The sequence below is a fragment of the Rhinopithecus bieti genome, unplaced genomic scaffold (assembly GCF_001698545.2).
Source record: "Rhinopithecus bieti isolate Rb0 unplaced genomic scaffold, ASM169854v2 scaffold_35322, whole genome shotgun sequence".
In the NCBI taxonomy this organism is placed as follows: Eukaryota; Metazoa; Chordata; class Mammalia; order Primates; family Cercopithecidae; genus Rhinopithecus; species Rhinopithecus bieti.
Window position 1 is genome coordinate 783,367 of NW_016815256.1, and position 26,268 is coordinate 809,634.

At 40.8% G+C, this 26,268-nt stretch overlaps 2 protein-coding genes and 1 long non-coding RNA gene across 7 annotated transcripts in view; 2 read left to right on the forward strand and 1 right to left on the reverse strand.

Annotated features, from left to right (window-relative positions):
- SGMS2 (sphingomyelin synthase 2) overlaps positions 1-5,078 on the forward strand; it is a 113,441-nt gene extending 108,363 nt beyond the window's left edge. Inside the window, exon 8 of the transcript XR_001881659.1 lies at positions 4,999-5,078. The gene's annotated coding sequence lies outside the window, so the exon portion shown is untranslated. The remainder of the gene's footprint in view (positions 1-4,998) is intronic.
- LOC108515889 (uncharacterized) overlaps positions 1-8,932 on the reverse strand; it is a 21,364-nt gene extending 12,432 nt beyond the window's left edge. The window contains exons 1-2 of one of the 2 annotated variants that reach the window (XR_001881665.1): positions 8,840-8,932; positions 6,464-6,783 (exon numbers count right to left, since the gene is read on the reverse strand). This is a non-coding gene — a long non-coding RNA (uncharacterized LOC108515889). Of the gene's footprint in view, positions 1-6,463; positions 6,784-7,857; positions 8,081-8,839 lie in introns of those variants that run through there. The other variant, XR_001881666.1, reaches the window with a different exon arrangement.
- CYP2U1 (cytochrome P450 family 2 subfamily U member 1) overlaps positions 8,219-26,268 on the forward strand; it is a 22,816-nt gene continuing 4,766 nt past the window's right edge. For 2 of the 4 annotated variants that reach the window (XR_001881657.1, XM_017853065.1), the window contains exons 1-3: positions 8,425-9,002; positions 22,549-23,184; positions 24,970-25,131. Coding sequence is in view for 2 of the 4 variants with exons in the window: in XM_017853065.1 (XP_017708554.1) it covers positions 8,513-9,002; positions 22,549-23,184; positions 24,970-25,131 (1,288 nt within the window). In the remaining 2 variants the exon portion in view is untranslated. Of the gene's footprint in view, positions 9,003-22,548; positions 23,185-24,969; positions 25,132-26,268 lie in introns of all 4 variants that reach the window. The other 2 variants (XR_001881658.1, XM_017853066.1) reach the window with 2 other exon arrangements.

A 26,268-nucleotide genomic window follows, 5' to 3' on the forward strand; every position in this document is an offset into this window, starting at 1 on the left:
TTTGTCCCTTTACAGCCAGCGAAAGTGATTCTGTTAAAATACAAGCCAAATGATGGCATCCCTTCTCAAAAACTCTTCAGTGATGCACCATGTTACTGAGAGTAAAGATCAACATCTCTAAAACGCCCTACATTAGTACCTCTCTGATTCCAACTCTTACCACCTTCCCCTTGCTCTTTCCACTCTAGCCAGGTGGCCTCCTTGTTCCTGGAAAACTCCTAGCACACCTCAGCCTCAGGGCCTTTACACTTACCATTTCCTCTGTCTGGAATGCTCTTTCCCCAGGTATGTAAATGCCTTCCATCAGGTGATCAGCTGTCTATTTAAAAGAGGCCTTCCCTGAACAACCTGATTAAATAAACCACTCCCCTACACACACACACACACACACACACACACACACACACACACACACAGAATACCTACCATCCTCTTCATGTGCCTTATTTCCTCCATAGTACTTATCACCAACTGACATTATACATTTGTCCATCTCTTTCTATCTTTTGTAGAGATGGGGTTTTACTATGTTGTGCAGGCTGGTCTCAAACTCCTGGGCTTGAGCAATCCACCCGCCTCAGCTTCCAAAAGTGCTGGGATTACAGGCTTGAGCCACCATGCCTGGCCTGTCCATCTTTTGTCTTCCCCAGCGGAAAACCTCTTCTAAGGGCAAGCACTTTGTTTTGCTTAGATAGTATCCCCAGTGCTGAAAATAGTTGATGACAATTAGTGTACTCCAGTAAAAATCTATTGATGAAGAATCTATTCAGTGAAATTATCAGACAGCTATTAAAAAGGATGAGGCTGATGGATTCTCATTGGCATGGAGAGATTCTCAAAATACACTGGTAGGTTAAAAGAGCAGATTAATTAACCAAAAGCAGAGTGTGACACCATTTATGGGGGAAGAGGAGGGAAATTATGTAAACATAAGAAATCCAAAGGGATATATCACATTTTTAATGCAAATAACTCCAAGAGGTATAAAGGCAAAAGTTGTGTGTGTGTGTGTGTGCATGCACATGTGTGTGTGCATGTGTACACTTTATCAATAGCCTTAGAAATGTACCAGTTCTTTGTGGTATTTATCCTACTGAAATAATCAAAGATATATATATCCCAGTATGGTTTATAATAGCAAAAAACCTTTAAGGAGGGTCAACAACTAGCTATTGGTTAAACTTTGAAATATTTTTAAACAATGGACTAGCTTTTTTTGAATTTAAGTGTGAGGAAATAAAAGCCTGCAGGCTAAGCACAGCTGCTGCCTTTTTCCATAAAGCAAATTTTATTGGATATAGCCATGCCCATTTATTTACTTATTGTCAATGGCTGCTTTCCTACTCCCACGGCAAGCAGAGTTACACAGTTGTGACAGAGACCATATGGCACACAAAATCTGAAATATTTACTATTTGGTCCTTTTCAGGCAAAAACTGCTGATCCCTGTGCTAGAATATAGTAATTAAAAATGATTTGTGGGAGGCAAGAGGATCACTTGAGGCCAGGAGTTCAAGACCAGCCTGGCTAACATGGCAAAACCCTGTCTCTACTAAAAATACAACAACAACAACAACAAAAATTACCCAGGTGTGGTGGCACATGCCTATAATCCCAGTTACTTGGGAGGCTGAGGCATGAGAATCTGTTGAACCTGGGAGGTGGAGGTTGCAGTGAGCCAAGATTGCACCACTGCACTCCAGCCTGGGCGACACAGAAAGACTCTATCTCATAAAATAATAATAATAATAATAATAATAATAATAATAATAATAATAAATTTAAAAACAAATGAGCTGGGCACAGTGGCTTATGCCGGTAATCCCAGCACTTTGGGAGGCCAAGGCAGGCGGATCACGAGGTCAGGAGTTCCAGACCAACCTAGCTAACATGGTGAAACCCCGTCTCTACTAAAAATAACAAAAATTAGCCGGGCGAGGTGGCATGTGCCTGTAATCCCAGCTACTTGGGAGGCTGAGGCAGGAGAATCACTTGAACATGGGAGGCGGAGGTTGCAGTGAGCCAAGATCGCACCACTGTACTCCAGCCTGGGTGACAGAGTGAGACTCTGTCTAAAAAAAATAAAACCATTCAGGACATAGGCATGGGCAAAGACTTCATGACTAAAACACCAAAAGCGATGGCAACAAAAGCCAAAATAGATAAATGGGATCTAATTAAACTGAAAACCTTCTGGACAGCAAAAGGAACTATCATCAGAGTGAACAGGCAACCTACAGAATGGGAGAAAATTTTTGCAATCTACCCATCTGACAAAGGGCTAATATCCAGAATCTACAAAGAACTCAAATTTACAAGAAAAAAACAACCCCATCAAAAAGTGGGCAAAGGATATGAACAGACACTTCTCAAAAGAAGACATTTATGCAGCCAACAGACATGTGAAAAAATGTTCGTCATCACTAGTCATCAGAGAAATGCAAATAAAAACCACAATGAGATACCATCTCATGCCAGTTAGAATGGCAATCATTAAAAAGTCAGGAAACAACAGGTGCTGGAGAGGATGTGGAGAAATAGGAATGCTTTTACACTGTTGGTGGGAGTGTAAATTAGTTCAACCATTGTGGAAGACAGTGTGGCGATTCCTCAAGGATCTAGAACTAGAAATACCATTTGACCCAACAGTCCCATTACTGGGTATATACCCAAAGGATTATAAATCATGCTACTATAAAGACACACCACACAGTATGTTTATTTGTGGCACTATTCACCATAGCAAAGACTTGGAACCAACCCAAATGTCCATCAATGATAGACTGGATTAAGAAAATGTGGCACATATACACCATGGAATACTATGCAGCCATGAAAAAGGATGAGTTCATGTCCTTTGCAGGGACATGGATGAAGCTAGAAATCATCATTCTAAGCGAACTGTTACAAGGAGAGAAAACCAAACACTGCACGTTCTCACTCACAGGTGGGAGGTGAACAATGAGAACACATGGACACAGGGCAGGGAACATCACACACTGGGGCCTGTTGGGGGTGGGGGCTGGGGGAAGGATAGCATTAGGAGAAATACCTAATGTAAATGATGAGTTAATGAGTACAGCAAACAAACACGGCACATGTATACCTATGTAACAAGCCTTCACGTTGTGCACATGTGCCCTAGAACTTAAAGAATATTAAAAAAAAATTTGTGGGAGAACAACATGGAAAATGTTAATGATAACTTTTTCCTCATATATTTATAAATATGTGAATATTATAAATAGGAATATTTATAAAGTTTAGAAATACATAAGACTAGAAGAATATACACACAAATATTATAAATGATTACTTCTGAGTGGTAAGAATAAAAAGGTGATCGTTTGCTCCTTTATAGTTTCCTGCATTTTCAAATTTTCTATGAAAACTGTATTACTCTTTTAAAAAGCAGAATAAAATATTGGCTTTGAAATATCTGCTTTGCAATAAGTATGTTCTTGCCTAAAAGAAGAAGTAGGTAACCTTTCAATGTCCTTTCTTTGTAAAACTTCATTCTTAGTGAGTTTTAGAAATAAGACTTCACTATTAGGCAAAGGGCCAAGCACAGTTACCTAAACCAAGAGCTAACAACCTTGTGTTAGTTTTTTTTTTGTTTGTTTTTTTCATTCTTTTTCAAGACAGAGTCTTGCTTTCTTGCCCAGGGTAGAATGCAGTGGCGTGAGCTCAGTTCACTGAAACCTCCACCTCCTGGGTTCAAGCGATTCTCCTGCCTCAGCCTCCCAAGAAGCTGGGATTACAGGCATGTGCCACCATGCCCAGCTAATTTTTTTTTTGTTTTTTCAGTAGAGACAGAGTTTCACCATGTTTGCCAGGCTGGTCTCAAACTCCTGACCTCCAGTGATCTGCCTACCTCAGCTTCCCAAAGTACTGGGATTACAGGCATGGGCCGCCGCGCCCAGCCTCCTTGTGTTAGTTTTATTTAAGTAACTGGCATGTAAATATAAAATATATTTGCCATGTAAATATAATTTATTCTTTCAGATTTTATTGACTAAGCATGCTGTTAATCAGAGGCCAAAGTCAAAGTCCTGAGAATCCACTTAAGAAGAAGAATGTTAGACACCAGAGGAATCTAAGAGTCCTTGTGTTACAACTCTCTCTTTTGACCAGATGAAGAAAACAAATCAGAAATGTTAACAACATACCCTGGCCAACCCAGTTAGATTTGGACAGAGGTCCCCATGTGGTTTCCACGATGATTTCTGCATAGTAAATGGAAGTAAATGAGGAAGAAGTAAGGAACAGAGAATTCAGCAACGCTTTGGCCTACACAAAAATAAAACATCAGGAATCAGTAACAATTGTGGCCAGGCTAACTAAAGTGACTAACTGTTCCTATGGGTACCCACTTCACAATACATGCATCTCATAAATTAAACCTGCTAAGTCTTCTTACTTTACCATGTCTTTTTCACCAAGATATTGGCTTTTTTTGTTTGTTTGTTTGTTTTACTAAGGTATAATTTACCTATAGTGAAATGTACAGTTAAGTTTTGACAAGTGCATACATCCAAGTAACCAACACTTCATCAGGATATAGAACATTTCTACCACCCTAGAAAAAATTTTCAATGTCCCTTTCCAGCCAATCCACCCTGTTCTAATGTCTGTCACCATAGGTTCATTTTGTTTGTTCCAGAACTTCATATAAATGCAGCTATTTAGTACGTACTCTTGTGCCTGGCTTTTTCACTCGGCATGTTTTTTTGATATTTATCCATGCTGTAGAGTGTGTCATAGCTGATTCATTTTTATTGTAGTATAGTGATCTATCAAATAAATATACCATAGTCTTCCCTGCCCCTGCCCCCCTCTTTTGTTGAAGGACATCTGGATTGTGTTCATTTTGGTGTTAAATAAAAAATACGTCCTAATCAATCCTGGCACCACCTTGACCAAATAAAGGGATGTTTTGGGAACTGGATTTTGTGACTTTTGAGATTCTGCCTTACACTGATATTTTTTTTTTTTCAGGGGCCTTTCTCCCGTCATCTCTTCTCCAAGTAAATCATACATAATACATGCAAGTGGAGAGGAATGAAGTGGGTGATACTGAAGATAGGCACGTTTATTTATTCATTATACAAGACATAAAGGCTAAATATAGGAAACAATATCCTGGCAAGTCTCACATTCTAATCTCGGAAAAGACTAGTAAATCTGCAAGGTGCAAAAAAGAGGCAGCAATAGTGACAATCTATTAAGTTTAAACTATTATCAAGAACCCAGTGATAACTATTATAATTACAGCTTTTGTTTATTGAGTACTAATTGCTAGACATTGTGCTAGTTATTTTATTTAATCCCTATGCTTGATATAGGTATATTTATTATCCCAATTTCAGTTCAGGAACATGGAGGCTCAGAGAGTGCATAAACACATATATAGAAGACACTCAAAGGAGTATATACGAAGCGAATCATAAGAACTTAAAGGGAACGAAGCTGTTAATTTTTAAATGATCTGTGGAGTTGTGCAACTAAATAGTGTTAATAACATTTCTACTTTCTCTCTTCATTAGCATTTTGCAAACCCTTCTTAAGCCATGCACGCTCTCTGTTCATACTCACTGACTCTGGATGGGTGTGGTGTGTGGCATTTACCTCCCGAGAATTACAAACCAACTGAACAATTGTAGTTTTACAAATAGAGTAATTTAATACCACTCTTTATAACAAAATAAGTACTTAGCTATTTTAGATATACTGTAACCAACAATTCTGGCCAAAATCCATGTAGAACAAGGAGGATATAGGTAGGAAAGTGGGTGGTTTAAAATTATCTTTAGGGTCTCAATAAAAATGATTTTTCCCATAATCCTCTCACTATCTTTGTTACCACTTCTGCCCACCCAAAAGATCTCTTAGTATTCTCTTCCTTTACTGCTTCTGCTATTACTTTTTTACCTATATAAAATAAGAGACATGAAGCAGAAAGTATTCCTTTATGTGGCAAAATCACCCTGAATGTAATTTGGGGAAATTCATCCTTAAGGAGCACTGAATGAGCTGTGTGGTTTCGTGTTTAAAATAGTGTATCCAGCTGGGCATGGTGGCTCTCGTCTGTAATCCCAGCACTTTGGGAGACTGAGGTCAGAAGTCCAAGATCAGCCTGGCCAACATGATAAAACCCTTCTCTACTAAAAATACAAATTTGTCGGGCGTGGTGGTGCAGGCCTGTAATTCCAGCTACTCGGGAGCCTGAGACAGGAGAATCGCTTGAACCAGGGAGGCAGAGGTTGCAGTGAGCCAAGATCACACCACTGCATTCCAGCCTGGGTGAGAATTCGATCTCAAAAAATAATAATAATAAAATAAAACAGTGTATCCATAATATGATGAACAGTATCACTTCCTGTATTAGTTTGCTAGGACAGCCATAACAAAGTACTACAGACTGGATGTTTTAAACAACAGAAATTTATATTTATATACTCACCATTCTGGAGACTAGAAGTCAAAACCCAAGGTGTCAGCAGGGTTGATTTCTTCTGAGACCTCTCTCCTGACTTGCAGATGGCTGCCTTCTGACTGTGTCCTCACATCCTCTTTCCTCTCTATGTCCTTATCTCCTCTTCTTTAGACACCAGTCATATTGGTAAGAGCCCATCCACAGGACTCCATTTGAGCTTAATTACCTCTTTAAAGGCCCTTTCTCCAAATACAGTCTTATTCTGAGGCACTGGGGGTTAGGACTTCAACATATGAATGGTGAGGAGAGGCCGAATTCAGCCCAGATTTCCTATCTGCCCCACAGATCTGTTAACATAGTGAAAATGAGAGATTTAGGAAAACACTATATATGCAGTTACATCCTGTACAATATAAAAGGGTGGCTGTTGGAGTTGTTAAATTAGTCACAGCTTCAACTATTTTAAAATAATTTGTGAATTTAAATTGCTTGTATGGGATGATGTATATAGTGGCTACTGTTTTAGAGAGCAAAACCCTAGAATCAGATGACATCCAGAATGTCATGTTGAAGATCATATCTGCAAACAAGTAGTTTAAATTTTTAAAAACTTTTCTTAACAATTTAAAAATTCAAAAAAAACTGAGAAAAGTAATCTCACAAGTAGTGGTTAATTATAGAAGATGAGAGGTGTGGAGGTTTTTTTTGTTTGGGGTGCATAAGCTTAAAATAACATGAAAAGCATGTCAAAAAGAATATGAGAACAGAACGGACTTGAAATTTAACATATCCTACTGGCATCACTTGTTTATAGAAAAATAAAATAGATCATGTATTTATTTAGAGGATTCACTATGCTTTATTTGGTCACATTTTTATAGGTACAGCGTGGTGTTCAAACTTTTCATGTATGGAGAAGAATGAAAAGGCTAGAAAAATGACCCAGTACAGACAATTCTATGCTCAACCCAACTTGAACAGAAACTACAGGATTTGGCCTAAACAAGACAGAAAGGGAAGCCCTTATCAGGAAAGCCATTATCTGGGAAGATTAAATAAAGTAAGACTTTGTTTTTAAAGTATTATACAATTCATATCCAATATTTCAACCTCAGCCTTTCAAGTGTTGTCTAACACCAATAATATTGCCACCCTTCCCTCAACCGGTTATTTTCTTTTTATATTTCTGGCTACTTAAATCCCCCAAGCAAATTCTGGTTTCGCTATTTCTGGATTTAAGTACATTTTCTGCTGCACCCAGGCCACACGCAGGAATGGACACAGCTTTCGCTCTCCGCATAGAAGTTTTCTAGCCCAGGGCAAGCTCTCAGAACGTGACTCCTGCCTCGCTGCCCGCCCCTCGCTTCCCCTACTCCCGCCATCATCCCTTCCGCAGCGTTGGCTACCGAGCTGACACCCACAGATTCTGCATTCCATGGCTTCCCAGCATCCTGCTGTCTCTGCGTGGAGAAAAGGGTGCTGCGAATCCCGGTTTGGATAAAGAACTACACCGAAGCCTGCGGGAATATGGCGTTGACCCCATTCTCCCAGCTCAGGCTACAGTTGCTAAGGCCAAGCTATCTCACTGGCCTGCTCACCAGTTTACCGCACTCAGCACAGATCCTAGCACGGTTTATGCACTTCATAACTACGCGTTTGTGTTTGTCAACTGACAAACGAGTGATAATCACAAACGAATGACACAAGGGAATCCAACAGCCAATCAGAGCGCAAGGTTGTGTTGCCAGCATCCCAGTTTCAGGGACAGTCACCGCCAGACCCGACCCAACAAAGGGGCGTAACGGGACTTCGGAGCAAAGTTCAGGTTCCGCGCCCGCTCGCCCGCCAACCCCCTCCGCCAGGCAGCCGGCGCGTCTCCAGGTTCCGCCCGGGCGTCGCTGAATGGAGGCGGCGGGGAGAATGCGCGCGGCGCAGCCAATCCGGGCGCGCTTCTACGGCCCCTGCCCGCCCCCGACCTTCCAGGGCACAGCAGGACACTGACGCCGGGGGTCAGGCAGCTGCCTGCGCGTCTCCTCCGGGCAGCAAGGGGAACCCGAGGCAGCCGGCGCCCTGACCATGTCCTCTCCGGGGCCGCCACAGCCCCCTGCCGAGGACCAGCCCTGGCCCGCGCGCCTCCTGCGCGCGCCTCTGGGGCTGCTGCGGATGGACCCGAGTGGGGACGCGCTGCTGTTGTGCGGCCTCGTAGCGGTGCTGGGCTGGAGCTGGCTGCGGCGTCGCCGGGCGCGGGGCATCCCGCCCGGGCCCACGCCCTGGCCCCTGGTGGGCAACTTCGGTCACGTGCTGCTGCCTCCCTTCCTCCGGCGGCGGAGCTGGCTGAGCAGCAGGACCAGGGCCGCAGGGATTGATCCCTCAGTCGTGGGCCCGCAGGTGCTCTTGGCTCACCTAGCCCGTGTGTACGGCAGCATCTTCAGCTTCTTTATCGGCCACTACCTGGTGGTGGTCCTCAGCGACTTCCACAGCGTGCGCGAGGCGCTGGTGCAGCAGGCCGAGGTCTTCAGCGACCGCCCGCGGGTGCCGCTCATCTCCATTGTGACCAAGGAGAAGGGTGAGCGGGGGCGGGGGGCGGGGGTCGTGGGCTGTGGGTAAGCGGATGCCGCGGATGAGTCTCCAGGTGCGCGGGGGCTGCAGTCCCTGTGCCCCTTCCGGCCGCGCGCCCCCAGCCTGCCTCACACCTGCATCCTGAACTAACAGGTGTTGCTGGCTGCGGCGCCTCTCCTTCCTGATGCTTTTAAGATCCCATCAAGTAGTGACTGACGCGTGACTTGTTCATACTCCAAGATCAGAAGTAGAAAAGTCATCCGGAGGTTGAGGGAGAGGAATAGGGATAGCGGGAGGACAAGGTGGCAAGCCAGGTTCCATCTTTCCAAAAGTAGTCTTCCCTTCCACCAGCTGTGACCTCGGAGAGAAACTCTGGCCCCCATGTTAGAAAGAGGGAAGGATATTCTTTTTACCTTGTGAGTTTCAAATGCAAGAATTTAAGATATTTTCCAATAAGATAAAAAGTCCAGAAAACACGGTAGAAGCCTATTACCAAATCTCAGGCGCTGGTTCATAGCCTCTGATTCCTGCGTATGGGAGTCTAAATTGGACATTTTTGCGGGTTGGAAAACGTGTTATCTGCTGCAATAAAATGTCCAGTCTAACCTGTCTCCACCGTCCCCCTTTGTCTTATTGGCTGGCTTAGGTCTCTGACTTCTTTTCTGAGTCACTCCTATCCATCAGTCAGGTGTTAAATGCCTTTTCCTCGGGGAAGCCTTTTCTCACAGCCTCTCCAAGTAGGGTAGGCTCCCTTATTAGAACTAGGTCCCTTACCCAAGCACTTTTCCTTCACTGAACTTTCCAAAACTGAAGCTACATAAGTTTATGACCTTGGGCCTGGATATCAGTCTTCACCACTGTTCTGACATTTAGGAGGACAGAGTCATTACTGCCTGAAACATAGTAGGAGCTCAAGTATTTATTAAATAAATGAATGCTATTTCCTGTCCTTATAACATGGCAAAGAGAGATCTAGGCTTTTCAGAATCTGATAAAGCCAGAGTTTTGCATCAGGATTTTAAACGAAAAAGACAAATATTGTATGATCCACTTATATGAGGTGCCTCCTAGCATAGTGAAATTATCATAGAGACAGAAAGTCTCAGTTTTGCAAGATGAAAAAGTTCTGTGGCTGGACAGTAGCAGTGGTTGCACAACAGTGTGAAAGTACCTTATGCCATTAAGGTATGCACTTAAAAATGGTTAAGATGGTAAATTTTATATGTATTTCCCCACAATTTTTTAAAAAGAAAAGAAAAGCAGGTAGGTTTTCTCCAGGCAGCCATGAGCTCAGAAGAGAATTCTAGGTAGAAGCAGTATTACGAAAGCATGCAGTGGATGAGGTGTGAACTGTGACATTTGTTTTCAGTGGGGCATTNGCTCACTGCAGCCTCAACTTCCCAGGCTCAAGTAATCCCCCCACCCCAGCCTCCTGAGTAGCTGAGACTACAAGGCATGCGCCACCATGCTGCTAATTTATTTTTTGTAGAGACAGGGTCTCTTTGTGTTACCCAGGCCGATCTCGAACTCCCATGAGCCACCAAGCCTGACCTTAAGTTAGCTTTTAAAGCAGTTGCTTTTGCAGATGAGAATAGAAGATTCATTTATATGAAACTATGAACAAGAATCATTAGTGAAATCTCCATGTCCATCATCCATCTATTCTTTATTATTTTATTTATTCTCCAAATTTTTTGTTTGTTTGTTTGTTTGTTTTTTTTGAGACGGAGTCTGGCTCTGTCGCCCAGGCTGGAGTGCGGTGGCCGGATCTCAGCTCACTGCAAGCTCCGCCTCCCAGGTTTACGCCATTCTCCTGCCTCCCAAGTAGCTGGGACTACAGGCGCCCGTCTCGTCGCGCGCTAGTTTTTTGTATTCTTTAGTAGAGACGGGGTTTCAGCGTATTAGCCAGGGTGGTCTCAATCTCCTGACCTTGTGATCCGCCCATCTTGGCCTCCCAGAATGCTAGGATTACAGGCTTGAGCCACCGCGCCCGGCCGAAGTATTATGATCTTTATCTCTACTCATTTAAAATCCTTAGCATAATGTCCTAGAGTTCATCCATGTTGTGGCATATGTGAAAATTTTCTTTTGAAGACTGAATAATACTCCATCATATGTATAATCATCCCTCCTTATCTGTAGGGGATTCCTTCCAGGACCTCCTGCGAATAACAAAACCCTAGGATGCTCAAGTCCCTGGTATTAAATGGTGTAGTATTTGCATATAGGCTATGCATACGGATCTTGGATACTTTAAATCATCTCTAGATTATTTATAATACCTACTACAATGTAAATGCTTTGTAGATAGTTGTCATACTGTATTAAGGAATGACAAGAAAAAAAGTCTACACATCCAGTACAGATGTGGTTTTTTGATCTGCGGTTGGTGGAACCCACAGATGTGGAACCCATGAATGTGGAGGGTGAACTGTATATACCACATTTTGTTTACCCATTCATCCATTGATAGACACTTGTGCCTCCACCTTTGGGCTATTGTGAATAATGCTGCTATGAATAGAAGGGTACAAATATCTGAGTCCCTAGGAGTTGCTTGATCATGTGGTAATTCTAGGTTTAATTTTTTGAAGAACCATCATACCATTTTCCAGTGAGTGCACCAGTTTACATTCCCACAGGGGTCCCAATTTCTCCACGTCCTCACCAACACTTTCTTCTCTTTTTTCACACTTGCTTTTAAGATTGGGCTTAAATGTTACCTCTTTGAGAATGTGTACCCTGAGATGCTTCCCTACCCTGTAGAACGAGATTAACTTCTATGATACTATTGTTTCATTTCAAGACCTTCCCAGTCTCTTCTAATCAATCCATAAGTCTTATTGACTCCTACAGTAGATATGTGCTACATCCATCTACTTTTCTCCATCTCTACTGCCAGCACCCTCATCCAAGCTACCATCATTTATTTATTTTTCTTTTTTTCTAAAGCTACCATCATTTCTAATCTGATACTTTAGAAGCCTCTTGACTAACCTGCTTGCTTCCACTCCAGATTTCATCCACAGAGCAGCCAAAAGGATCTCTTACACAAACCATGAATCAAACCCTGTAGCTCTCTGGCTGAAACCAATTGCCTCCCCACTCCATACTTGACCTACTGTGGCCTGAAGGATCTGGCTGCTGCATTTCTCTTTTTCAGCTCTCCCTTCATTTGTACATTTCAACCTGGCCTTTCTACTCTAGACACACTAACCTGATTTCTGCCATGCCTGGGCCTGCCTCAAGCTACAACGTTTGTCTTCTTTGGGCCTGGAATAACTTCTTGCTTGATTGATTGCTTGTCATCCCTCAGGCCAATTGTCACCTTTCAGTGCTATTTTGGTCAATGCCCAGTACCACCTCTTATTTTATCTCATTCATATTTTTCTCTTTAAACACTGGGAAGTATAGTATTTAGCCTATTACCACCCCCCACCTCTCAATGGAATGTGAGTTTCTTTAGGGCAGATATTTTGTTCCTTTTGTTAACCACTGTATCCCTACTTCTTGGCACAGAATAGAGAACCAAAAGATGAATGAATTTGTGCATACAAGCATCTATTGATGTACATATCACATTTTATTATAATTTGTTTTATGTGTCTGTCTCTTCCTCTGGATTTCTTAAGGTAGGAATTAGATTTTCTTCTTTGAGATCTTAACAGTATAGTTTCCAATTCTTAAAAAAACAGTTTATCAGAGCGCTTCTTGGTGGCTGTTTGGTTGAGAATCTATAACAAGGTCATTTCTAAGCATTAGTTGGACACTGCTTACTATTAAATCTCTATTTAGAAAAGAGCGGGGAGCCTGGGGGCAATTTGGTGCTTCAGTAGTATCTCAACTAAAGTATTCCCCCAAGAGACAGGGTTTTCTTAGGCAATGCTGCTCTGGTATGTGTTGGGTGAATGTGCTGTAAAAGAATTAATGAGAGAAATTTCAGTGGCTGGAGAAGCTGTTGACAAGATAATACAAGGCAAGAACCATGTGGCATGAAGAAAATGCTTGTGGACTTAACTTCGAATAAAGAACAGATCATCTGAATAAGAAAATGTAGCTAGCAGAGGATTTTTTAAATAGAACTTTTTCAAGAGTGAAGAATAAAAAGCGAGGATGTGAATTTATTTCAAGATGATCATCAAAGGATGAAGGAGCAGATGAGTTGTGAGTGGACTTCCCAGATCAAGAAATGGACAGCATTATCAGCCTGAAGAAGAGAGGCCACTGTGACTACAGTCAAGATGCTCAACTCAGCAAGACTTGAGGACAGCTCAAACCATCTTTGGCTACTGTGCCCAGTAGCAAAGAAGTAAATGTGATATTGTCCAGAAACAAGATGTGTAGGCCATAAGAGAAAAGAAATTATGTTAGGAATTAGAGGCCGATAACGTTATTCGATATTTATTATTTTTTGAAAGAACTTTGCTGCTGAAGTTGATGAGAATAGCAGAGGAGAGTATGTTTCATAAATAGTGATGTGCGAAGAGAGGCTAGAAATAGTTGACTTAATACATTTGCTGAAAGTTCCAGATGTAGGCAGTTTATTTGTTATGTTTAAATTTTTCAAAATTTAATGATTAGACAAGTTGGTCATCTTCTTAAGCCCATAAAAACTACAGTAAACTAGGTGGGCCGTTAAGATGCTGTATCCATCATTCTGATTGATTCTTTTCCTAAGCACAAAAAGAAAAGAAAACTACAAAATCAGAGCTAAGTCTACCAGAGGAGTGTTTCACTCTTAAGTGTGCTGCTATGGTTTAAAGGTGTCCCCAAAAGTTTATGTGTTAGAAACTTAATCCCTAATGCAACAGTGTGGAGAGATAGGAACTTAAAAGATGATTAGGTCATGAGAGCTCTGCCCTCATCAATGGATTAGTGCTGTTATCACCAGAGTGGGTTAGTTATTGTGGGAGTGGGTTTCTGATAAGCAGGATGAGTTTGGCCCCCTTTCTCTCTCTCTCTCTTTCATCCTCTCTTATACTTCTGCCTTCTGCCATGGGATGATGTAGCATGAAGGCCCTTGCCAGATGCCAGTGCTATCCTCTTGGACTTCCCATCCTTCAGAACTGTAAGAAATAAATCTCTGTTCTTTATAAATTACCCAGCCTGTGGTATTCTGTTATAGCAACACAAAACAGGGTAAGACATGTGATCTGTTTCTTCTAACATTACATTTTTATTTTAAAATATTCAAAATAAAGCTCAAAGAACAGTATAAACTTGATTATCTGCAGCTCAGATCTGCTTCAGATTCATAAGTAACACATAGCTTTATTTGGTATGTTCTTCTAAAACTTGCATATGTTGGATACTTAAAGTATCTTTCTCTAACTAGCTTTTGTTATTTAAAAGTGTTATGTTTTAACCATATTATGCAGTATTCCACTAAATAGAATGAATATAATGGCATCATATTCTCTATTTCACTGTTGATAAAAATCAGGTAAATTTTACATTGTTTTGCTCTTACCAACTATACTACCACAAATGTTTGTTGGACACTAGTCATGAAAGTAGAAAAAGAAACACTGATTTGACTCGTAAAACTTGATATGGCTCAGATAATATCACTGGAGACTTGGAGCAAGAGTCAAAGCAAATTGCAAAGCCATAAAAATAGAAGGTAAAATGAAATTTTGAAGAATTTTAAAAGTATGGGATAGATCAGTCTGATATATACCTCAAAGGAGAACAAGATGCAAAATGAAAGTAGGAAATGAAGATAAACAGAAAATGAAAGTTCATCTGGGGAATTTGAAAATGAATGAGGGAAACAAGTTAACTGAGTATGCAATAAAATAGATATTTGAACTGATTTTGAAATAGTTATGTACTCACATTGAGATGGCCTGAATTCTCCCACTAATAGGAATACTTCTATGATCCCATGGAAGGAAAGGGTAAGTGTAATCAGTGTATGACACCCTCTCTGTTCAGTAGGTAAAGATGTATATGTGGTCAATGTAGAATTGCTTCATGTTTAATGTATTTTGAGTATTTTTATTATAGTAGTATAAGTTACTGGAAAACAAAACAAGGAAAATGAAAAAATGGACTGAAAATCATCTGTGATCAGCATTATTTTGAGATAGTATTGACATTTTCATGTATCACCTTCCAGTCTTTTTTCTACATGTACATGTATTTTTAGAAATATATTTGCCTCCTTAAAATGGAATAATTTTCATAATTTTAAAAATTGCTTTTTATCACTTAAAGTATTATGAACATATTTTCATATTATTAAATATCCTCCTGTAAAGTTCTTAGGAGCTGTATAATATCCGTTTGTGAGAAGGTATCAATGTCAATTTAGTCTATCCTTTATTTGGTTAGAGTTGGATTTTTATGTTTCCACTGCCTAGCACCTGTTCCTTGGATAAGAATACCCACTTCTTCTGAGGAATTCTTTATTTCTGACCTCAATCCCTTTTGTTGATGGAACAGGAGATGCCATATCTTTACATGAACTTACCTTCTTGGCCACAGTGATAAGTTGAGGGACACACTAACCAAAAGTGGACTGATCAGAATTTCTAACCTTTTTGTAACTGGTTAATCTGTAGGCCAGGCACAGAACTCAATAATTCACAACTACACATCAAGCCCTACATAGTTTTGGGATCAGAATAGCATGACATAGTTAGAAACTTCAAGCCACAAAATAAGGTATCTCAAGTTGGTATCACCGCAGGACACCCTCCTGAAGCATTTGAATCCTTCCCCAGAATTTCTCAGGTTGAATCTAGAAAATAGAGGGCTTTTCCTTTTGGTGGTGAAACTGGGGAAATAGGCATCTCAGGATAGCTCATGTTTCACTGAAAAGCTGGTTTGTAGTTGGAAAGAATGAAGTCAGACAGAGAGGAGGGAAAAATAGATACAGGGAGAAAGAGTTCTGTGACATTTAGTACTCCCTGAGGTGGCAATACCCTTTTCTTCCTGTTGTTTCATTCCATAGCCTAACTGGCCTGTTCGATGACCTAGCTTGAGGGTATATTTTTGTTATTCTGAAGCAAAAGAGTCCTGATTTTTGCTTCCGAGCTATTTTGGTAGACAAAATATTTCTAAAATGCAAATATGTAGTTTAAAAATGGTTAGTAGATGGTAAGATCAAGGACCTAACAAAGGAAAAATAATGTTTTTTGATAAATAGGACAAAGCAGAGATGTTATATGTACTATATTAAATAAGGAGAGGGCCAGGCGTGGTGGCTCACGCCTGTTATCCCAGCACTTTGGGAAGCCGAAGCGGGTGGATCACCTGAGGTCAGGAGTTCAAGACCAGCCTGGGAAGCCCCATCTCTACTAAAAATACAAAAATTAGCCGGGCTTGGTGGCATGCGCCTGTAGTCCCAGCTACTCAGGAGGCTGAGGCAGGAGAATCACTTGAACCCAGAAGGCAGAGGTTGCAGTGAGCTGAGATCGCGCCACTGTACTCCAGCCTGGGTGACAGAGTGCAGCTCCGTCTCAAAAAAATAAATAAATAAAAATAAAGAGAGAGGGTAGGTGGGATTGGTATCAAATCCTAAAGCTGGTGTGGAAGACCATATCTATCCAAGAAAAGAGGAGGCCCACCAACACTTGGCCGCTGAATACTCTGCAGCAGAAGACTTGCTCATAGTTAAAGACAGGAGGAATGATTAAACTTTGGTAGCCTAGGAAATAGTTTATGGGCCTTTATTACACAAAAGGAGAGTTCTGGTTTCAGGAGTGGTTAAGACATTTCCAATCCTTCTTTGTCGCAACAATCACATACCATACCAGAGGGATGCCGAACAGAAGCACATACTCTATCTACATTGAAATGAAATGACACATCTACATTTCTGCACCATAACACCTGAAGACAAAGTGGCTGTAGGATTGGCAAATGACTTAATAGAGTGGAGGATGACTACACCTAAGCATCTACAGAGGGGAATGCCAGTGGAGTATGAGAGGATAGAATGAAAACTACTCCCCTAGTTTACTATGCAGAATCTCAAAAAGGATTAGAAATTGGAGGTACCAGTGATCACAGGAGACAGAAATGAGCCAGTAGACTGAGAACAAGGATAGTTTGAAATGCACATAAAATAAGATCAGGTCCTTATCACTGCCCCCACCCCTGCAGAAAATAGTAGGTAGATGCTCTGGAGGGCCTTGGCTGTAGAATGGGGGTGGGGAAGAGATACAGCCTGGCAAAATGAAAAGTTGTTTCCAGACAAAGACAGAACTCTTGAAATGCTTCAACTGGGTGAAAGTTTGACAACGAACACTTAACAACCCTGGCCACCAACAAAAGAAAACAAGGACGTTTGTCTGTCTTGGCCTGGACCTTGGCATAGAAAATGTTTTCCCACCCCCAGTCTAAGCAGCAACTATATGCTTGACGCTGCCTTTTCTTTCTTTTCTTTTCTTTTCTTCTTTTCTTTCTTTTTCTTTTTTTGACAGTCTCACTGTGTCACCCAGGCTGAAGTTCATTGGCATGATATCGGCTTACTGCAGGCTTGACCTCCCAGGCTCAAGTGATCCTCTCACCTCAGCCTCCCGAGTAGCTGGAACTACAGGCTTGAGCCACCACACCCAGCTAATTAAAATTTTTTTTATTTTGTAAAGACAGGGTCTCACTGTGTTACCAAGGTGGTCTGGAACTCCTGGGTTCAAGTGATCCTCCCACCTTGGCCTCCCAACCTGCTAGGATTACAGGCATGAGGCACCATGCCTGGCAGATTTTGCTGTTTTAATGCAAAAACAGCCATAGAACATAATGTAAACAAATTAGTGTTACTCATGAACTGGCTGTGTTCCAGTTAAACTTTATTTATAGATCATGAAATTTGAATTTCTTTTTTGCCCCTTGATTTTACACTAAAGGAAAGATTTAAATTTCGTATGATTCTCACATATCACAAAATAATCTTTTGATTTTTTTTCAACCATTTATTAATGTAAAAACTAGTCTTGGCTCTCTGGCTGTACAAGGGCGGCAGGCTGGATTTGGCTTTTGGGCTGTAGTTTGCCAACTGCTGAACTAGACTTTAAGTAAGCATGTTAAAAATGTAAGAGTGAACATTCACCCTGTTTGTCTCAACTGGAAGATGAGAAGGAAGGGGGAAAAGAATGAGCAAAGCAGATAAACAAATCTCAAAATAGTATGTTAGAAATTAGTAATTAGAATAAATGTAAGAGGACTAAACTTACTGGCTAAAGGACAGCTTGCCAGAATGGATATTTTTTATATCCAATTATATGTTGTTTTAAGAGACATAATCTATCTTCCCCAAAAAAGAGACATTCCCCCAACATAAGGGTACAGAAAAGTTCAAAATGAAAAGGTATTACAATACTAAGAAAATACTTTAAAAAGAAAAGCTGGTTCTTTTTTGACAAAAGGTACTCTAAATGATACTTCATTGTTAAGAAAAGGAGAGCATTCATGATAAACGGATCCATTTTAAAAAATTTAAAAAACAGGAAGTTAGAATTCTAAGCTTGAATGTACCTAACAATGTCATCTAATAGATATCTGTATTTAACAGCATATATATATAAATATAAATCTGTACAGCTACATTGATATTTATCTACCTTTAGCAAAAACTTACAGAACTGTAAGAGAAATTGATAAATCCACCATTATAGCAAAATAGCTTAATATAAGTATTTGGTTGAGAGATCAAATAGTTAAAAATTTGTTAAGGATACAGAAAATTTGGCTTTGACCATTATCAAGCTTTCTCTATTGGACACATAGAGAGGACATATTCCTCAAAATTACTTGGACAAACATTCTTCTCAACTTTATTTAGAAATTTCATTGGCCACATACTAGGGTAAAAAAGCAAGCAAATGTCAAATGTCAAATATCAGCATAAAATAAACCAGGTAAGGTAGCAAAGAAGACTTAAAATAGAAAGTTGTTTGTTTTTTTTTTACTTAAAACCAAATAATGAAAATACATGGAAACAAGATTTGTGGACTGCAGCTAGAGTAGTACCCAGACAGAGGCAAATGTAGAGCTTTAAATTATTTATTAAGATAGAGGTCTGACGATTAATGAGTCAGATGGCCAACGTTATAAATAAACCTAAAGGAAAAGAGAAACATGTTCCAATTTTAGACAGATTTCTTTCAGAGACAAAGACTACACCCTGGCTTGCTTTAGGAGGCCAGTATATTCAAGACACATATAGCATGAGAAAGGAAACTTATAAGCCATTGTCATTCGTGAATATACCATTTTTTAAAAACTTACATTAGGAAACAAAATTCAGCAATTTTTTAAAGAAACTTAAAAACAAGCAAGTTTAGATTCATTCTTAGATTACAACTTCAATCATCATAAAGAAGGCAGTTTTCAAATTAATGTAGAAATTAAGTGTATCTGCATGAGAATGGAGACGTAGAAGCTACAAAGTGGGCGTCCAAGCCAGGTTCTGCCAGCAGAAATTCTGCCTCTCCTGGGGTCTTGGTGGCCACATCCAGAGACAAACAGGCTCAGGGTGGGGATGGGGCCTGGGGGTGAACCCAAGCCCTCCCAGGAGACAACTTAGCTGCCAGTCACCACCTATTAGGCTCCTCCACCCACTGCCTGCACCTCAGCAAACACTCCTATGCTCCGTGGATCCCCCAGACCTCTGTGTTTAGAAAAAAAAAAAAAAAGAAAGAAAAGAAAAGAAAAAAAGAAATTAATTGCAGTTCCAACCAAAATCCCTAAATACGTTTGAGAAATTCATTTTGAAGTTTTGAAACAGTTTTAAAAGAACGAGGTTTTGTAGGGAAGAGGGGACTTCCCTATTCGATATAAAAAATTAAAGTGTATTTATATCTTATTATAAGGTAACAGTAGTTAAGACAATGTGCTTTGAGCACAGTGATAAACACATAGACCAATATAACCAACTAGAAAGCCTGTCAACTGGCCCACCCCTATAAAGGAAATGTTTGTCAGAGACAGCACTACAGATTGGTGGTTTGGTGAGGTGGAGTGAGGACCCTTTGACAAATCATACTTGAACAATAGGTTGTCTACATAGGGAAAAAATGTTTGGATTCCTACCTCACAATAGGTAGGAATACCTAACACAAATATAAATTCCAGGTAGATTATAGAAACTTAAATGTGAAAACAAAATTTAAAATTTTTACAAGAAAATAGAGAATCTGTTTATGAACCCATGGTACGAGGAGATTTCTAAAATAAGATATGCAGCACAAATCAAAGGATTGATAAATACAACTATATTTAAAACTTCTGCTTAACACATAGCACTTAGAAAGTAAAAAAACACATGCTAAAAGATCTGCTATGCATTTCAAATATATAAGAAAAAGAAAATTGCACAGTAGATAAATGCAAATTACAGAATAGGAAATCTGGTGAATAACCATATAAACAGCTGCTCTGACCCACTGGTAACAATCAGAGAAATGCAAATAAAAATCAGATGAGATATGTTCCAGGCTTCTGTTGACAAAACTAAAAACATTGACAAGTATCAAGTGAGGGCAACTATTCTGAACAAATGAGAACATTTAAACACTTCTATGAATACACTTTCAGAGTACTCTCCACTTCAGAGAGTAATCCGCAACGTCTAGTCATACTGAATATGTACATATCTTATGACTCATCAGTCAGTCCAGTCTTAGCAATGTCTTTAAAATTCTGAGGAAGTCCAATGGTAGAATAAATAATCACACATAATCTTTAGAAATTCTCCTCCCATGCATCCTTTCTCAGAAGCTACTAGAGGATGTGCTTCAGCAAAATGAGGGAGTAAAACAAAGAGGAAGAACTATAATTCAGGAAATGGGTTCTGACACAGAAGAGTCTAAGAAAATTCCCAAATAATGACTAATAGAAGTCATAGCACCTGAACCAAAGGCCTACAGAGCAACCACTGCAGATTTGAGCAGACATTTGGAAGATTCCAACGAGGAAAGTGGAACTGATAAATTGTCTGATACATTTGACTGCATGGATGTTTATATTGAAAGACACTTTATAGGCCGGGCGTGTTGGCTCAAGCCTGTAATCCCAGCACTTTGGGAGGCCGAGACGGGCGGATCACGAGGTCAGGAGATCGAGACCATCCTGGCTAACACAGTGAAACTCTGTCTCTACTAAAAACTACAAAAAACTAGCCGGGCAAGGTGGCAGCGCCTGTAGTCCCAGCTACCCGGGAGGCTGAGGCAGGAGAATGGTGTAAACCCGGGAGGCGGAGCTTGCAGTGAGCTAAGATCCGGCCACAGCACTCCAGCCTGGGTGACAGAGCGAGACTCCGTCTCAAAAAAAAGAAAAAAAAAAAAAAAAAGACACTTTATAGGGATATGAGAAAATTTAACCACAGAGCAGGGTCTTTATTTCATTTGCAGCTGTATCTACTGCACCCCCATGCCTGGCACATAGTAAGAATTCAGAAGTAATGTGGGAAGGAAGAAGAGCTAGCCAAAATGATAGAGTATACCATGGAAAATAGGATGAAATAGGTGACAGAAAACAAGGAATATTTGAGAACAATCTGATATATCTGGGAGCAATTTTGTGGGGTTTGATGGTGGGATATATAAGTGAAAATCAAATAGGATGTAGTTGTGGATGACCTTAACATGTTCATATGTTTTAAAATCAGGGCTGCTGCCAATAACAGACATTTTAGATTACCTGCCAGTTATCAGATTCCAAATTTTGATGTCCAATAGTTCTAATCTAGTTGGGCTGTTCATTTAGTCAGCTAATATTTAACAACCTCTCCTATGTACTGAGCACTATGCCAGAAGCTAGATTTTAATGGTGAGCACTATGAGATATGGTCTCTGCCCTCATTTTAATCTGTTGCTATAATTATCCTTCAGTTCAGAATGTTTAGAATATAGGTGTTTAGAATATGGGGATATATAGCCTGAAATATTTATTGTCTTTTTTCTTTTTTTAGAGGCAGGGTCTTTCTCTGTCACTCAGGCTGGAGTACAGTGGCATGATCATAGTGGACTGCAGCCTCCAACCCCTGGGCTCATGTGATTCTCTGACCTTAGCCTCTTGAGTACCTGGGGCTTACAGATGCATGCCACCATACCTGGCGAATTTTTTTTTTTAGACATGGGGTCTTGTTCTGTTGCCCAAGCTGGTCTTGAACTCCTGGATTCAAGCAGTCCTCCCACCTCAGCTTCCCAAATCTCTGGGATTATAGGCAAGAGCCACTGTACCTGGCCACCTGACAAATTTTCTAAGCCTGGATTCACTCTTATGAAATGTAATACTTTGAAATGCACACTAACTTTGGAAAATGAAACTCATTGCTTTTCATTTCACCAGGAGTTACTATCTATAATAATAAGCTTTAGAGCAAATTCTCCTAATTTAATTAGATATGATTTTTGTTATTAGAAACACATACTATCTTGATAACTAAATTTTGCCAATCGTTTTTCTTGACTAGTGGTCTTTATCTATATATGAGGAGTTTTCCATAAGTGACTTGAAAAATACAGAATGCACTCCATGGTAGGTCTGTTCAGTGTTATCAGGAATGCTGTTTCTCATCTTCCTTTCTTGGTGTCCCTTTGCAGGGGTTGTGTTTGCACATTATGGTCCCATCTGGAGACAACAAAGGAAGTTCTCTCATTCAACTCTTCGTCATTTTGGGTTGGGAAAACTTAGCTTGGAGCCCAAGATTATTGAGGAGTTCAAATACGTGAAAGCGGAAATGCAAAAGCATGGAGAAGACCCCTTCTGCCCTTTCTCCATCATCAGCAATGCCGTCTCTAACATCATTTGCTCCTTGTGCTTTGGCCAGCGCTTTGATTATACCAATAGTGAGTTCAAGAAAATGCTTGGTTTTATGTCACGAGGGCTAGAAATCTGTCTGAACAGTCAAGTACTCATGGTCAACATATGCCCTTGGCTTTATTACCTTCCCTTTGGACCATTTAAGGAATTAAGACAAATTGAAAAGGATATAACCAGTTTCCTTAAAAAAATCATCAAAGACCATCAAGAGTCTCTGGATAGAGAGAACCCTCAGGACTTCATAGACATGTACCTTCTCCACATGGAAGAGGAGAGGAAAAATAATAGTAACAGCAGTTTTGATGAAGAGTACTTATTTTATATCATTGGGGATCTCTTTATTGCTGGGACTGATACCACAACTAACTCTTTGCTTTGGTGCCTGCTGTATATGTCACTGAACCCCGATGTACAAGGTAATTAATAGGTGTTTCCTTTGTTCATGGCAAAACCAGGTAATTTAAATCAGGATTAGCAACCTCAGTGATCTGGTGGCTCCTAACACTGAGCAGTGTCTTCAGGCTGGCAAACAAATACTTGCAACTCATAGGGAGTTGGTAAGATGTTAACAGTGAAACCCAAGTTTCTAGACAGTAGGACTGAGGTCATAACTTGCTTACCCCTGCTCAAATCTCTACGGGTTTGATTCTGTGTGAAATCTATGATCATGAAAGACCTTTAGAGAAGAACATTCTAGAGCTGAAGGGAATCATAATGCTGATCTGAACACATCTTGTGTTTTTGAAATTGGAGAACAGAGGTTCAGAGAAGTTGTGTGACTTTCACAAGGTCACACAGCTAGTTCTACCACCTCAGTCCCAATAGATACTGAAAGTCCATGGCAGTTCAGAGTAGAAGAATACAGGGAGGATGGTGTATTATTAGTTTCTGTTGCTGTTATAACAAATTACCACAAACTGAGTGGCTTAAAACAACACAAGTTTCTTAAGAGTTCTATACATTGTAAGTCTGATATATGTCTCATTGGGCTGAAAATCAGGACATTGACAGGGCTGTATTCCTTTCTGGAGGGTCTAAAGAAGAATCAATTTCCTTGCTGTTTTTCGCTTCCACAGCTCATGGCTTCCTTCTTCTGTCTTTGAAGGCAGCAGTGTTGCATCTCTCTGACCATTCATTCATAGTCACATCTTTCTATGATTCTGAACTCAACTGGGAAAGGTTATCTGACTTAAAAACCCATGTTCTTAGATTGGGCACACCCAAGTGATCCAGGATAATCTTCCCATCTCTATGTCTTTAATTACATCAGTTTAGTCCCTTTTGCCATGTAAGGTATTATGTTTACAGACTCCAGGGGATTAGGGTGTGTACATCTTGTATGGGCCCTTATTCTGCCTACTATAGATGTGATTATACCTACCTGTATTAGTTAATTATTGCTGGGTAGCAAACCACCCCGAAATTTGCTAGCTTTACAAAAACCACCACCATGTATTATCTCCCAGTTTCTGAGGGTCAAGAATCCACGAATGACTTCCAGTTTAGGGTTTCTAATGAAGTTAGAGTTAAGATGTTGGCTGGGTCTGCAGACTTGACTGAGACTAAAGAATCCAGGTCCAGGGTGGCTATCCATATGACTGTTGGCCAAGTTTCTTACCACTCTGACCCTTCCATAACGCTGCTTCACTTGGTGGCTTCCTTCCCCAAAAGTGAGCAACCTGAGAGAGAGAGAGAGAGAGAGTGGCAAAGATGAGGAGCCACAGTGTCTTTTATAATCTGATCTCAGAAGTGACATGTCCTCACTTCATCCTTATTCTCTTGGTCACATAGACCAACTTGGTACAGAGTAGGAGGGGACTGCACAAGGATATAAACCACAAGAACAGGGAATATTGGGGGCTACCTTAGGCTATCACATGTTGTCTCAGTCTACTTAGAGAGTCAATCCCATGTTCATATGAGAGTATGACTTAGGATGCTCCTGAATCCAGAGTGCTTTCTCTTTGGCCCCTCTATGTGTTACTATCCCACTTCTAAGTCACAGGGTAGCACAGGCACCCTGGGGCTAGCTGTCTCTACTTGAAATGTCCGACCAACGCTTCACCTTTACTGAGGCAGAGTCAGGCCTGAACTGCCAACTGACCAGTTAGGTATTAGTGGTGATGGAAAGTATGCAGAGGAGGGCAGGTTCAACTCTCTCCCACGCTTATCTTCTGGTTTATTCTTCCCTTTTTACATAGAGAAGGTTCATGAAGAAATTGAAAGGGTCATTGGTGCCAACCGAGCTCCTTCCCTCACGGACAAGGCCCAGATGCCCTACACAGAAGCCACCATCATGGAAGTGCAGAGGCTAACTGTGGTGGTTCCGCTTGCCATTCCTCATATGACCTCAGGGAACACAGGCAAGTCCAGGGTCTTCCTCTTTGAATGTCCTTGAGGGAAGCAGGGCCCTCTAATCCAGGGTAGTTGAGGTGAGGGGTGTGGTGACTGTTGTCTAGCTTGATCCTTCTAAAGATTTAGTATTGTGTCATAGATAATAAAATGTCTAGGGAATGTTCAGCCCTCTGCTGTGCATCACTGGTTGTACTAGAATTCTACTACTGCTTAGTTTTACTAGTAGCTCTATAGCCTTCAGAACATACACACTTATACTGGCAAAACAAATAATGTCGAAATTTAAATTGGCTATGTTGGCAGAAAAAGCTCCAGAATTGACAAAGGCAACTCTCCCTTCTTTTTCATGGAGGTCAGAAGAGTTAGTCTAAATGTGGATTAAGGATTTTGCCTGAAAATTATCTTACTTCAACTTTTAAAATTCTGCAGCTGAAGCATAAATATTAAATAATTAGAAGGCCGGGCATGGTGGCCCACACCTGTAATCCCAGAATTTTGGGAGGCCGAGGCAGGCGGATCACTTGAGGTCATGAGTTCGAGACCAGCCTGGACAAGATGATGAAACCCCATCCCTACTAAAAATACAGAAATTAGCCAGGCATGATGGTGCACAACTGTAGTCCCAGCTACTCAGGAGGCTGAGGCAGGAGAATCGCTTGGACCTGGGAGGTTGCAGTGAGCTGAGATTGTGCCATTACACTCTAGCCTGGGTGACAGAGCAAGACTCTGTCTCAGAGAAAAAAAAAAAAAAGGTCAGGCGCAATGACTCACACCTGTAATTCCAGCACTTTGGGAGGCCCAGGAGGGTGGATCACTTGAGGCCAGGAGTTGAAAACAAGCCTAGCCAACATGGCAAAAACCCATTTCTACTAAAAATACAAAAATTAGCCGGGCGTAGTGGCACACTCCTGTAGTCCCAGCTACTCAGGAGCTGAGGCAGGAGAAGAATCCCTTGAACCCGGGAGGCAGAGGTTGCGGTGAGCCAAGGTCACGCCACTGTACTTCTGCACTTCAGTCTGGGCGACAGAGTGAGACAGCCTGTCTCAAAAAAAAAAAAGAATAGAAAAGCCCATCTTATTCTAAAGTCACCTGTTTCATCCTCTCATCTACAGTGAAATATGTCTATTTGGTCATGTCCAGACTCT